The sequence below is a fragment of the Cydia pomonella genome, chromosome 24, assembly GCF_033807575.1.
Source record: "Cydia pomonella isolate Wapato2018A chromosome 24, ilCydPomo1, whole genome shotgun sequence".
Taxonomy (NCBI): Eukaryota; Metazoa; Arthropoda; class Insecta; order Lepidoptera; family Tortricidae; genus Cydia; species Cydia pomonella.
Window position 1 is genome coordinate 2,223,909 of NC_084726.1, and position 14,323 is coordinate 2,238,231.

At 37.1% G+C, this 14,323-nt stretch overlaps 1 protein-coding gene across 3 annotated transcripts in view; it reads left to right on the forward strand.

Moving 5' to 3' along the window:
* The window catches only part of LOC133531036 (irregular chiasm C-roughest protein-like), a 216,689-nt gene that overhangs the window by 172,117 nt on the left and 30,249 nt on the right, over positions 1 to 14,323 (forward strand). For all 3 annotated transcript variants that reach the window (XM_061869123.1, XM_061869121.1, XM_061869122.1), the window contains exons 9-10: positions 776 to 864; positions 7,831 to 7,933. In XM_061869123.1, coding sequence (XP_061725107.1) covers positions 776 to 864; positions 7,831 to 7,933 — 192 coding nt within the window. The remainder of the gene's footprint in view (positions 1 to 775; positions 865 to 7,830; positions 7,934 to 14,323) is intronic.

Genomic DNA, 14,323 nt, shown 5'->3' on the forward strand with positions numbered 1-14,323 from the left:
ATAGGCCTTTGTCCTTCAGTACACCTGCCTTTTTCGAGTATGTGTGATGAAAAGGAATTTCATACAACCTTACACACCTAGGCCTGTGAATCAACCTTCTTTTGTTTTTAAACGTCAAACTGTAACACAACGTCTTGGCATTCAATCATCAAATAGTAGTAGATTCGTAATTAGCTTTTACAGTACATATGGTGCTACTTTACAGCACTAGTGCGAAAATTAGCATATTACGTTACTGTGTCGAACATTTAAAGGGCCATATGTACTGTAAAACATTGTACGATACATGTGCGAATAGGTAATTCGCAACTCGTGTCGATTTAAAACACTCCCTTCGGTCGTGTTTTAATATATCGCCACTCGTTTCGAATTTCCTTTTTTTCCCACTTGAATCGTAATGTACTATTATCTGTGTAAACCTACGAAAACAATTTTTTTTATTTCATTGCAAGTTTGTGCAGAAACGCAATGAGTTGTGATAAATGAAAACACGACCGAAGGGAGTTTAAATCGACACGAGTTGCGAATTACCTATTCGCACGTGTATCGTACAACGTTTTACAGTACATATGGCTGTTTAAAGTTTCGACATATGCACGGAAAGTGCTCATTCCCGCATGCGTGCGGGAAAATAGCACCATATGTACTGTAAAAGCATTATACAAATCTGGGTGACAAACGGGGTTGCCGGCCGCGTATCCCTATCCATCTATATCTACTTGGCCTGCAACTCTTGGTTTCCCGGCCTCTATAGTAATGTTCTATTTCATTACAGGCTGCCAAGCTAATGCCAACCCTAACAACTTGACATACAGATGGTTTCTGAACAATGAACAAATCGCCGGTGCAGTCAGAAATGAATTGGTAAGTATAGTTGATAAAATATAATTTTCACCGATTGATCATAACTTTACGTGCTTTTGCCGCACGTCTCATCCCATAAATATTTATATTGGAAATTAATGATTCTTTGTGTTTCTAGGACAATAATTACACGTTATTAGGTAAATGAAACTTAATTTCGACACGAATCGTATTTATTTGAAATTAATGTTTCTTTACATAAATCTTTTATTTTTTCAAATAGAATATAATGACTTGAAAAGTTGGACTATTAGGAAAACATAAAAAACCTGAAAGAGCCATTAGTTCTTCATCGGTGTTAGTACTCGTAAAATTTCTTATACCACAATAAGTATTTTTGAGAATATTTATTCGTTTTTATAAGCGGGCAAAGTTATTTTTTTACCCCTGGTGCTCATATTAATACCCGAGCAAGCAAAAAATGCAAACAAAAAAACCACGATCGTAGCGAGTGGTTCGAAAATTAAAATCATGACCATTGTGTGTGTTTCAAGGCACGAGTGATAAACAAACTTTGCCACCGAGTGAAGCAAAAAATTTTCACCACACCAACGTGAGGAAACTACTAACTGTAAAAAAGAAATGAACGCAATTCAATATATACAGGATGTTTTTGTAATCACTGACCAAAATCTAAGGGGTGAATATGTAAGTCTTACTGAACAACTTTTATTATGGGGCCAATCCCGAAATCGGGAGAAAAAAATCTGCCGCCTCATACGTTTATTTATTTATTTAAACTTTATTGCACAAAATATATATAACAATGTACAAATGGCGGATTTAATGCCAAATGGCATTCTCTACCAATCAACTATAGGCCCAAACAGACACCATTGGTGCAGAGAGAGAAAACAAAATACTTATATAGCAAACGCAATGAAGCAAACGAATATACTTATAAAATAAAAATAAATAAATATTATAGGACATTATTACACAAATTGACTAAGTCCCACAGTAAGCTCAATAAGGCTTGTGTTGAGGGTACTTAGACAACGATATATATAATATATATAAATATTTATAAATACTTAAATACATAGAAAATACCCATGACTCAGGAACAAATATCCATGCTCATCACACGAATAAATGCCCTTACCAGGATTTGAACCCGGGACCATCGGCTTCATAGGCAGGGTCACTACCCACGAGGCCAGAACGGTCGTCAAAACTACATATAACACATAAATACAAACATACATACACACTATAAATGTAAGACACACATACCAAAAATAAATACATACATAAGTTTCGTTGAATCAGAGACAAGGTTTTCTGTAGACCAGCAAATTTTTTTTTACGATTTCGGGTTTGGCTTCTTTCTTAGTAAAAGTTGTTCAGTATGACCTACATATTTACCCCTCAGAATGTGGTCACTGATAACAAAAGAACCCGGTATAATTTAAAATCATCTCTTCAAGGTGATTTCCACAAAAACTGCTCAATTTTTTTTTTATACTACGTCGGTGGCAAACAAGCATACGGCCCGCCTGATGGTAAGTAGCCTCCATAGCCTATGTACGCCTGCAACTCCAGAGCAGTTACATGCGCGTTGCCGACCCTAAACCCGCCCCCCCCATTGAGCTCTGGCAACCTTACTCACCGGCAGGAACACAACACTATGAGTAGGGTCTAGTGTTATTTGGCTGCTGTTATCTGTAAGGTGGAGGTACTTCTCCAGTTGGGCTCTGCTCTAGATCTGGAATGACATCCACTGGCTGTGCCCTACCACACAAAGCGAGATGACATTCACAATGCCCATACCTCTCTTTTGGACGTAGTTTAAGGACGTACCCGGGTCCAAGTACAGATGCAGATTAGCATCTAATTACTTAGCCACTCCTGGGGATAAAATCCAACTTTCTCATCAGGTTTTGAAGAATAAAGAAAGCCGTTACAAGCTAGTGTGGTAAAAATAAAAGGTAAATTGGTTTATGAAACATCTCTTTTTGCTTTAGCCCCGACCGTTTTACTGCCACTAGGTACCTACTTACTATGTAAATTTCTATTAAGAAAATACGCGTTTTGCAACAGACTTCTCAACAGCTCAGAGCACATCTTGTGCACGGCACGTGCCCATTAAGGTGAAATGTTATATACCGGGTTTGTGTGTGTGTGTTTTTTACACAGGCAGACAACCATAGAGACAAACGGATATTAATAAGGCTGAAATATACACAATTACTTTAAAATTCACACGTTCATGTGCACTTTAATGTAATTCGCCAGAATAAAGTAATGAACCTCGCGCAATAAAAATATACTCCACTCAAATAAAAATGCACGTATCGCACTAAAGGCATGGAGCTACAACTTTTGAAATTTCCTTGGCACACCGAAAACCCGCAACATGCATATATGCAATATGCAAAAGTCACGACTCCTGTGGTATTGCTATCGCACCGGGTTTAAATGAGTCGAACATTGACCATAGTACAGTGTGGTGTCGTATGAAGATAAAGATAAGATAAGATAAGATATCATTTATTGCATAATTATAGGTGTACAGGTTATAATAGATATTTTGGTAGTATCGCTATAATTGGCCTGTCAGACGTACAATATAATTTTACTTAAATCTAGATTAACTATTTAGATAAGATAAAGATAGTTTATAATTCAAGTAGGCATATTACAATGCGCTTATGAACGACAAATAAAGCTACACCGGCTCTAACCCTACACCTCTGACCCGAGAAGGTTTAAATCGCCCCTCAATTTGAGGAGGGTATCCCAATGTGGACCGGCAAGAAACTCGGCGGGGCACATCTTTTCGAAACATTACATCTTATAATTAACATGCATTAAAAAAAATACAATTTTGATTATTACAGAAATCATGCAATTACATACAGTAGCTACTTTTCTTTATAGAAATTTGATTAATATATATACATGTACATGAAATCATACGTAGCTCTTTCAGAAAACATCGAATTCTTACAAAAGGAAAAGAAAATAAAATTAATAAAGATATGAGAATATACATTATAGTACAGTGGGTACTATAGTGGGCAAAGTTCGAGGCACAAGATCTAAAGGTCCTTCCCCTGCTAGATGGTGTGCCCAAATTACTCCACGTATGCAAATATACGAGGCCATACATTTGGCGAGCAACAAAAGCTTGTGGAGGACTCTGGTCTTCAAAAGAAGGAAATGATGACACGATTTTCCTCATAGCGAACGACTGAATAAGAAATGACGTGTGATGTAAACATTTGTAGGTAACAACCTTACCTCGGGTTAAAATTGGATTCCGTAAAACTACTCAACTCCTTGCATACTTATCATTCACGTGCGAGTAATTTTTTTCATTCCGGTGGAAAAATGTCATTGAGGTGGAGTGTTATATCATTCCTGTGTATACTTATCATTCACGTGCGAGTAAATTTTTTAATCTCCGATAATTCTCAAAAGGCTTAAGATGTCAAGTGCTATGTAAGAGGCTTATCAAAGAACAGTCTGAGGTGTCGATTGACATTAAAAGAAACATCGAAGAAACGTAAATAAAGAATTACACCGGAATGATACATAAAACTAGTACTGTTGAAATTGACCCTCTAGTACAAAGCTTCTCGATCTTGGTCCAAAACTCGAATATATAGCAAATTATTGCTAAAATATAGTAACTTTATACATTAACGTTTGCGCCAAATCTGGTGGCCTGGAAGCACTGGTGGCCTTGAGGTAAGAGCGTGCGACTTGCAATCCGGAGGTCGCGGGTTCAAACTTCAAACCCCGGCTCGTACCAATGAGTTTTTCGGAACTTATGTACGAAATATCATTTGATTTTTACCAGTCGCTTTTCGGTGAAGGATAACATCGTGAGGAAACCGGACTAATCCCAACAAGGCCTTTACCCTCTGGGTTGGAAGGTGAGATAGTCGCTTTCGTGGCAAATGCTGGGACAAGGCGAGGAAGAAAAAAAAGTTTTGAATCAAATCTGGTAGTTCTGATTTTTGGCAAACTTGTCTATAATGTTGGCCTAATAAATAATCCAACGTACGCAATTTTCTAAAAAATCGAAAAAACCACGTCAATTTCGGATTTTTTTCAGATTTGGGCGATTATAAGTCTAAAAGACTAGTTTTTGATAATACATTTTTGGGATGTTTTTAAAGTAGATTAAATTTGCAACAATACGAGACTAGAATTGCCACTGTAGACCTTATAATTTTGGAGATAAAGCCTTTGAAAGTTATTATAGGTAGAAGATACTCAGACTCAATATTACTGGTTAGCTGAAGTGTTGGTTTCTCGTACTCTTATACTATTATAATACCACCTACTGCAATGTCACGATATAAATATTTTTTCATATTAAAATTCTTGCCGTGTCGTGTCAGAGAAATTGTTTTAACTATGCAAGGTTAGATTAAAATGGGTATTCTAGGAAATTTAAAACAGGTTGTAATAGGTGTGGGTGAGCTCTGGATATGGAGAAGATCTGATTCTATTATTGTTAAAGACCGTTTCCATAGAAGGAAATGTGTTTCTATGGAGTGATCCAGAACTCACCAAACTTCACTACTGAAAAGTTCACAAATACCTTCGGCTAACTACAATCATAGATAGGGTCGCGGTTCAAGCCACTATGTAGTGAGAATAGGTATCCAAAAATTTAAGGTAGGACGCCAGGATACTACTCTCATCAAGCGTATGACATATCCAAATGAAAATCCCAAATTTATGTAATACACACCTTTTATTCCTTAAATATATATATGACCCGCTACGGTCAACACGAGTTATTTATTAGTAAATAAGTAATACTAAATACTTCTTAGAGACACCACTATTTCTTGAAATTTACACTAAATACATCATAGGCATCTCTGTGTCTACGGACAACAATATCAAAATTTGTCTTCCTAACATAACACTGTCTAAAGTAGAAGTTATGCCCCAACCTCCGGGGATGTTTAGCAGTAAGCAATTGCTCACAGGGATTACAGGTTACCTGTTCAGCGTAAAGGGTCCATATTTAACTAAAGGTATATCATAAAAGTCTTAACTTCACGGACACTGCCAAGAAGAACGCTGCCACCGGATGGCACAGCCTTAGAGAACCAGGGTCCAGGAGAACCAGGGTCCAGATAAAACCAGGGTCCAGAAAAAAACCCTAAGAACAAAGAAAATGTTCTAGGTTAAAAAAAATTATGTTTTAACACGTTTAGTTTTATAGAAAAATCATATTTTAAACTGAGGCACAGCGCGATTTAAATTACGGCAATGAAGCGATTAACTGACTTACCGGGGTTTATGCCGGGTCCATTATTTCCTATACCAACGACGGCGCCTGCAGACCGCGTGGCAAGACGAAGAGGTGGTTGACGTTACATTAGGTTTTGCTGGAAAATCCACATAAAACACTATATTAACCCATTTGCGAAAGGACACACTACCTCCGCCTTTCCTTCTTTATATATTTAAAAAGTGTGGAAACTCACCAAGTTATGTTAAATTGAAGAGAAAAGATTAGCAGCCGCCATTTTAGGTAGGCTCTAAGACGCTAAATTATGCACATTTTGGGACGAGCCCTAAGATTGATTGCCGAAAGATTTTCTAATATCCTTCACATCTTGAAGATCGATCGAACAATGATTTATCAAAATTCCAATCCGAGAAACCATAGACAAACTGATGAATGAAAACCTTCCCATTCAATGGTTACCACGACTGACCGGTTTGACTCTCGGAATAATTCGAAACATCAACAATAAAAAGAGTTACTCATTTTGGGAAGCAAATAATACGGACTTTATTAGTAATTGGAAATTATAAAAAGATATAAGAACCACAAGTATATGTTTATTGTCGTACAACAAGGGTGACCGACCGTCTGTTACGGAACCATGGACAAAAAAAAAAAAAAACCAAATGACATTGACAGCCGTCAGTGTCTACCGCTGAAATAAACAACTGCTCGGTTTTATCGAAATCATACTGTTAATACGTGGTATTTCTATGTTTTAAAATGTATTTCAATCGTGAAATGTATATACCACAACGAAAACAAAGTGCCTGTGTCCTAGCACAACGCAGGAATACGACATGGATGCGCAAAATGCAACGGAGTGAACGCAAGTTTTGTCCACTCAATATAGATAAAAGCGTATATGTAAAGTTGAAAATATCACTACAGGTCTCAGTCCTTGACTGACCCACTATGACATCCGTGTCGAAGACATTTCAACTACCAAATCTTACCAAAACAAACATACCATTTTCTAACCTATAAAGTACCTATATAATATGCTACTCAGCTGTTTATAACACTGGGTGGATACCCCAAAGTGTTACAAGGTCAGATGTATGAGTTTTTAACTTCTAGATTATTACCCGGGTACGTCCTTAAACTACTTCCAAAAGAGAGGTATGGGCACTGTGAATGTCATCTCGCTTTGTGTGGTAGGCCACAGCACAGCGGATGTCATTCCAGATCTAGAGCAGAGCCCAACTGGGGAAGTACCTTTACCTTACAGAAAACCGCAGCCAAATAACACTAGACTCTACTCATAGTGTTGTGTTCGTGCCGGTTAGTAAGGTTGCCAGAGCTGAACGAGGGTGCGAAGTGTTAGGGTCGGCAATGCCACACACACACCACATCACACACACACCGTCACATTTTTCGGGGACAAGAAACAAGACAACGAAAATTTTGACCCTACTTTCCCGTGATCCCATAAGAAATTAGGTTGCCCTATATAATAGATATTATGTTCTTATCAGTCAAAATGTATGAAGTAACAATTTATGGCATTACTTTTTAACGGGCATTTGCTTCTTATACATACTTATTTTTTTAAAAACAAATAGGTTTGCGTGATTCAGCAACAATTTCTGTTCTTCGTGTTCTTAAGAGAGATTTTCGTTTAATTCGCACCATATTCGCACAGACAGCAACACCATCCAACATAATAATTTTTTATTACAAATATATGTGATTTGTTTCAGATATTACCGAATATTTCTCGAAAATTCAATGAAGCTACGGTCAAATGCGAAGTACATAATCCGGTTGGGAAGAGCGCAGACACGAAGTCATTGGAGGTCGCATGTGAGTAGCTACCATGTTTTATCTAAATTCAACGAAGAGATGGTCAAATGCAAAGTAAATAACCGGGAAAAGCGCGGGCACGAAGTAATTGGAGGTCGTATGTAAGTAGCTACCATATTTTATCAAAACGAAACGAAGAAACGATCAAATGCGAAGTAGGTACATTACCGGGAAAAGCTTAGCTCCCATGAGGTCGATTCTCAACAATTGGATATGGTTTTTAATTGGTTTTGATATGATCTTGGCTATCGTATTGGTGATTAGCGCGCACCTCACGCACTTTCGGTCCGATTCGAACTTTAGGATACGTCAAACATTTGCTAAAGATACGATATGCATTAGATATGTATGTGTCAAAAGTGTCGTTTCTTCAAACAAACATATTCAATCCATCTTGTATCTTTAGGAATTTTTTGACTTATCTTAAAGTTGGAATCGGGTCGTTTCATTTCATTCCGCATGCACCAATCAGCGTGAGCGTTCTTCAAGGTCTTATCAAAATAAGATCTAAACCATAACAAGTGTTTCATTCGAATTGGGGTCTCTGACTATCTTTTAACTATTCAAAATTTCATCTATTACTGCAGGAGTAACATTGCAACAGTAATGCTGCTGCCGTGGCCATTGGAATGTATTTTCTTTTTTAGGGTTCCGTATCCAAAGGGTAAAACGGGACCCTATTACTAAGACTTCCGCTGTCCGTCCGTCCGTCTGTCACCAGGCTGTATCTCATGAACCGTGATAGTACACACCGTATATACAGTTGAAATTATATGAGTAAATTTGGCCAAAAAAAAAAATTTTTTTTGTGGATTTGTCCATAAAAAGTTAATGTTATAGTAAAACTGGCATTAAAAACTAATTTTTACATTTTTTTTTTTTGTTAATCTTATTTTTTGCAAAGGTTACTTGTTAAGACTATATTAAGACTACACCCCATAATGGCTTCATCGCTATCAAAAAGGCGGTTTGCACTAAGTTACAATTAGTTTTTTTTTTAATTGGTATATATTAACACTGACACTAAGCGAAATCCAAAAAGTTTATATGACATCAAAGGTGATCAGGAATACACTGTTAGAATCTTTCGATTTCCTCATATTACACCGTGTATAGAAAAATTAATACTAAACCAACTATAGCCAACAAATGTCGACGTTATAGGGAGTGAGTCAAGATATCAAGATACACTGTAAATAAAAATGTGTTATTGCATGTTTTTCTAGCTGTAGATTATAATTCTTTTCAGAAAAAATACCCCATACAAAAAAACTCCACTCCGTCACATTTTTTGGGGACAAAAACAAAACAACGAAAATAATTTTGACACACGTACAGTCACGTCTGAAAATATCGATACGAAAAATATGCAAAAAATATGTATACACCACCTTAATATTATGGACAATAAAGTCGTGTATACATATATTTGACACGACGTGACCGTACTGTCTTACACCTCTTTTATTCCTAGAAAAAATTACCGATTTTTTTAAGTCCAAAAATTTATTGCAATTTTAATACTATAGTTTCAATGTTATTTCAATCACAAAGTAATTCCGTCACGAAAACGATTCTACAATTACAAATTACTTCTACAAAAAAGTTTTCTTTTGGTACATTATAAAATGAAACGGCTGTCCTGAGAAACGGTATTCTACTTTTTATAGTTATTCGTGATATAGCTCCAGCGGCGTCCAGTTGGTGTACCCAAGTACTTTTGACTGCCCGATCGTACCCCATCCTTTCCAGGTGGCCATTTGGCCAAGCCAGCGGAGACGATGTACCTGGGTCTCCCCTATTATATTCGGCTCGGCTATTAGTTGTTCTATTTCGGCATTCTTTCGAGTCCTCCAACTGCCATCGTCTCTTCTGACAGTCCTAAAATCATCCTTAACACCTTACGTTCCGTGACTAGAAGGCTGTTCTCCTCCTTGAGTGTTAGTGTCCAACCCATACATACATCAGGATGGGGCGGATCACGGTCTTATCGATCCGTACCTTAATGCGTTTACTAAGAAGCTTGGACACCTTGGACTACTCATTAGGCATGTTATTCGAAATTCGTTTAGTCGCAAATAAAAGATAAAGTACCAATTTTCTAATTCCATGACTTGTTACGAAGTTAACCAGAATACTGGTATAAATAACCTCCTGAGTCCCCGCGTCCGTTATAACGGCCAAAATCATGACACGTGTAAAGACCGGCCGCTCAAAAATAAAGTTATCCATAAAGTCCCAGAGTCCGCTATAACGGCCAAAATCATGACATTTGTAAAGACCGAGCGCTAAAAAATAAAGTTATCCATAAACGCCGAGTGTCCGTTATAAAGGTCTAAATGTTTCGCGCTTAAAATCAGGTGATAGTGGCGTGATCTTGAGAACCAATGGCCGTCGTCCAATCCGAAATGTACCTATCTTTCTTTAGCAAAGGCTATTGCCTAGTAATCAAGAATATTCCCTTCAGTACGACGTCACAAGTCCAGGAAGATGTCACGTCGCGCAGGTGGAGGCGAGACCAATCCAATTTTTTTTGCTTAATCCTTTTTGTTTTTGTTTGCCTTTTTATGTATTTAATGAGTATTTTATATATTTATTATAATTTAATTACTAGTTTTATTGTAAATATGATGTTTGAAGTACAATTACGTGTTAAATTAATTTGACCTTTGTAACGCCCTCTCGGACTTAGTTTATAGTATAGGTCGCCATGTTTCTGGCGTCTTAACGGACTCTATGCTATACTTACACTATTGTTGAGTAGTGATTTTAAGCATACAAGAAATTGTTTAACCCGTATGTTTTTATGTATGTATGTTTGTTTGTTACTTTTGTTTGGCTTTTGGCTCGCGTTTGGCTAAATCAATTTTAAAGCGGTTTTCAGAGAGCGTTACATTTAGGAGAAGGGTTCAGTACTAGAACCGACTAAAAAAGGGGCTCTCTTTGACCCCTATGTTTTTATGTATGTTTGTTCCTGATTTTCTTGCGTTTGGCTGAATCGATTTTCAAAGACGTATTTGATACACTAAGAAGATTTTAGTACTTAAACCGACTTCTAAAAAGGAGGTACTCTGTTTGATCCGTGTGTATCAAAGTGGCTACTTGAAGTTGGTTCCTTGAAACACATAGATGAATATTTTTTAATTATATAGTTACGCGCACAAAGACATTATTTTGTTTTGAGAAATTAATAAGTTATATAATGTTACAAAAGGTTTATCACAATTGTTGTTAAAATACGTAAGTAAGTTACTTTATAAGGAAACTATTGTGATGTGAGAAGTAGACTGATTTAACTACAACAGTTTTGTATTGAATTGGATTTTAAAATAAAGGTTTTTATGTTTTTTTAACAGAATGGTTCTGTGTTTTTTGTTATTTTCATAATTATAGCATTTTGACAATTCCTAATATTTTATTTTATTTTTCAAAGATACACCTGATTTCATACAAAATGACACATATTCGCTACATTTATCATATAATCTTAGTGGCATAAAAGCCGAGAGGCCTTTATAATGCCCAAATAATTTGTAAAAAAAAATATGCTTAAAGTATTCCTCTTACAGTCTATAATCAACTTTGTTCCAACGAAAATCTGACAAACTCATTTTAAACCTTAAAATAAGCAACAGAAGGTTCAGGACTCAACACTGATGGTGTTATAAAGGACTCCCGGCTTTTATGCGAGCGGACTCGTTTTTTATCCAGGACTTGACGCTGATGGTGTTAAAAAGGACTCTCGGCTTTTATGCGAGCGTACTCATTTTATATCCAGGACTCAGGAGGATATTAAAGCTTTAAAAAAATAATGAAATACCAATTTCGTAATTTCACGAGTTGTTAAAACGGTGAGTGGAATATTGCTACAAAAAACTAAAGCATTTCCAAATAAAGCGAATATACTTTACGAAATGGTTTAAAAAATTACGTTCTATTTAGTTTCAGGCCTTTCATTTATCATGTCTAGTTTTTCTCTTGGATAAATTAGGTTCTTGGAAATTCAATGTTAGTTTATCGCTGTTAATGAGTAAGCTATTTAGCTACATTTTCTTATATTTATTTTGAGACTTTTATTTTAGAACTTTATTTATATTTGTTATTATAAGGTTGGAGTTGGCTGCAAGTAGGCTGCAGAAATAGTACATTAATATAGAGGCTGGGAAACGAAGGGTTGCAGGCTAAGGAGATATAGACGGCCGAGCGTAGCGAGGGCGGATTGGGATATGCAGCTGGAAACCCCTTTTCTCGCCAAGATTTGTAGTGCAATGAAAAAAAATCCTATTTATTCGTAGGTTTAATAGCTAAAAACGAATTACGAATATACTACTAATTGATGGTTGAATGCGAAGACGTGTGACAATTTGACGTTTAAAAACAAAAGAAAGTTGCTTTACAGGCCTAGGTGTGTAAGGCTGTATGAAATTCTTTTACATATCATCTTCACTCATCGCACCGGATACGTAGTATTTCCGGACCTAATTTGATGTAAGTCAAGTCAACAATTCATTGCAAATTTGAGAAATAATTATTTGTTTCACAAGCGGGCAAAGTAATTGTTTAACTCATGCTTACATTGACATCTGAGCAAACGAAGGATTCTATATGTAAACCAGGAGCGAAAAGAGTTCGAAAAGTGGAATCTTAGCCAATAATCTAAAACAAATATAGATTAAGCTAAGTATCGGAACATGTACTGATGTAAAACTAAAAAAAAAGAAATAAATAGTTCAATATTGTTTTGAGCGTAATTTTATAACTTTATAATTTTACAAAATATTTATCAATTAGAATCTACATTTTAAAGTCAATTCCACAAGCCAAAAAATTAAAAATATACATCAACTTGCTTTGATTTAGTGATATAACTGGATCTAACGCGATTATCATCATTTTCCTCGCGCTGTCTCGGCATTTAGCTACGACTCATGGGAGCCTGGGGTCCGCTTGGTAACTAATCCCGAGAATTGGAGTTGAGACTAGTTTTTACGAAAGCAACTGCCATCTGACCTTCCAACCCAGAGGGTAAAACTAGGTCTTGTTGGGATTAGTCCGGTTTCCTCACGATGTTTTCTTTCACCGAAAAGCGACTGGTACGAGTAAATATAATGATATTTCGTACATAAGTTCCGAAAAACTCATTGGTACAGGCCGAGGTTTGAACCCGCGACCTCCGCATTGCAAGTCGCCCGCTCTTACTGCTGGCCACCAGCGCTTCATACAAAATTATCCTGAATATAATAAAGCCTTAATTACCCATTTTTTACCACCGTTACCCTAACCTATTACCCCATAGTAAAGAATCGATAGTTTCTTACAGTAGCCCATGCAAAGGTCAGACCGTTAATAATGCCTTGTAAAGTTCACGTGTTACGTTACTTGTTAATTATACACTGTGGTCATTGTACAGTATATGTATCATACAGTAACTTAGCTAATAATAAAATAAATGAGGTGTTGCCCTTGAGCCATCCTAGATGTCGCTTTTTATGGGGGTCCATCTTATGGGGGCGAGTCACCGTCTGCCGGAAATAAAATTGAATACCGTTTTATTAGGCAGGCGTCCGGTTTTTTATCCCATAGTCCATCGCTTTCACCCAATAGCCCAGTTCATTTTAGATTCCATCAACTCTCAAATAGTCCTTACACCCTGGCGGGTGCTGCCTCTGCGTGCGTCCCATGACGCGGGCAAGGGCAACATCCGCTAGGTGTACCCCTTACATTTCATTAAAGTATCAAAAGGGCCTCTACGTGTTGGCTTCGGCTCCGCGCACGCCTCCCAAAGGTCCGGAACATCATTGTTCCGTGATGGGAAAGACATACAAATAAATTACACCCCTGAGCCGCTCACACCGGTGTTGCTCCTGGTCTTCACGTCGGCATTTTCAGGAGCCCATTTAGTGCGCGGCGAGTCACTGCCTGCCTCGATAACCAGTGAAAACATTGTTATGGCAGGTGTCCGGACGTCTTTGCAATAACCCAGTCTCATTGTCCTCCCAAACTTCAATCCATAGACCGTTATACTGTTCACTTTTAGTACAATAGTCCCAATGCCTTTTGAGACCGGTTCATGGGTGTGTATTCCAGCAGGCATTCTACATGACAGTAAAGCTCTCCAAGGAGCCTCTACGTGTTGGATCTATATCTCCACGCAAGTCTATCACGCAAAACACCGGGATTTATAGGCCCGTGAACTCCAAGGAGATTAAATTATAAACTAACTGAAACGGAGATTCAGAATTTTTTAAATCCCAAAGTACTCATATTAAATGGTTTTTGTTTATTAGAGAGAATATATAGCTCATACTGAGCAACTTTTACTATGGGACAAACCCCGAATGGCGTCTGTTTCATACATTTTGGCTATTTGATATTTTCTACATATGGGAG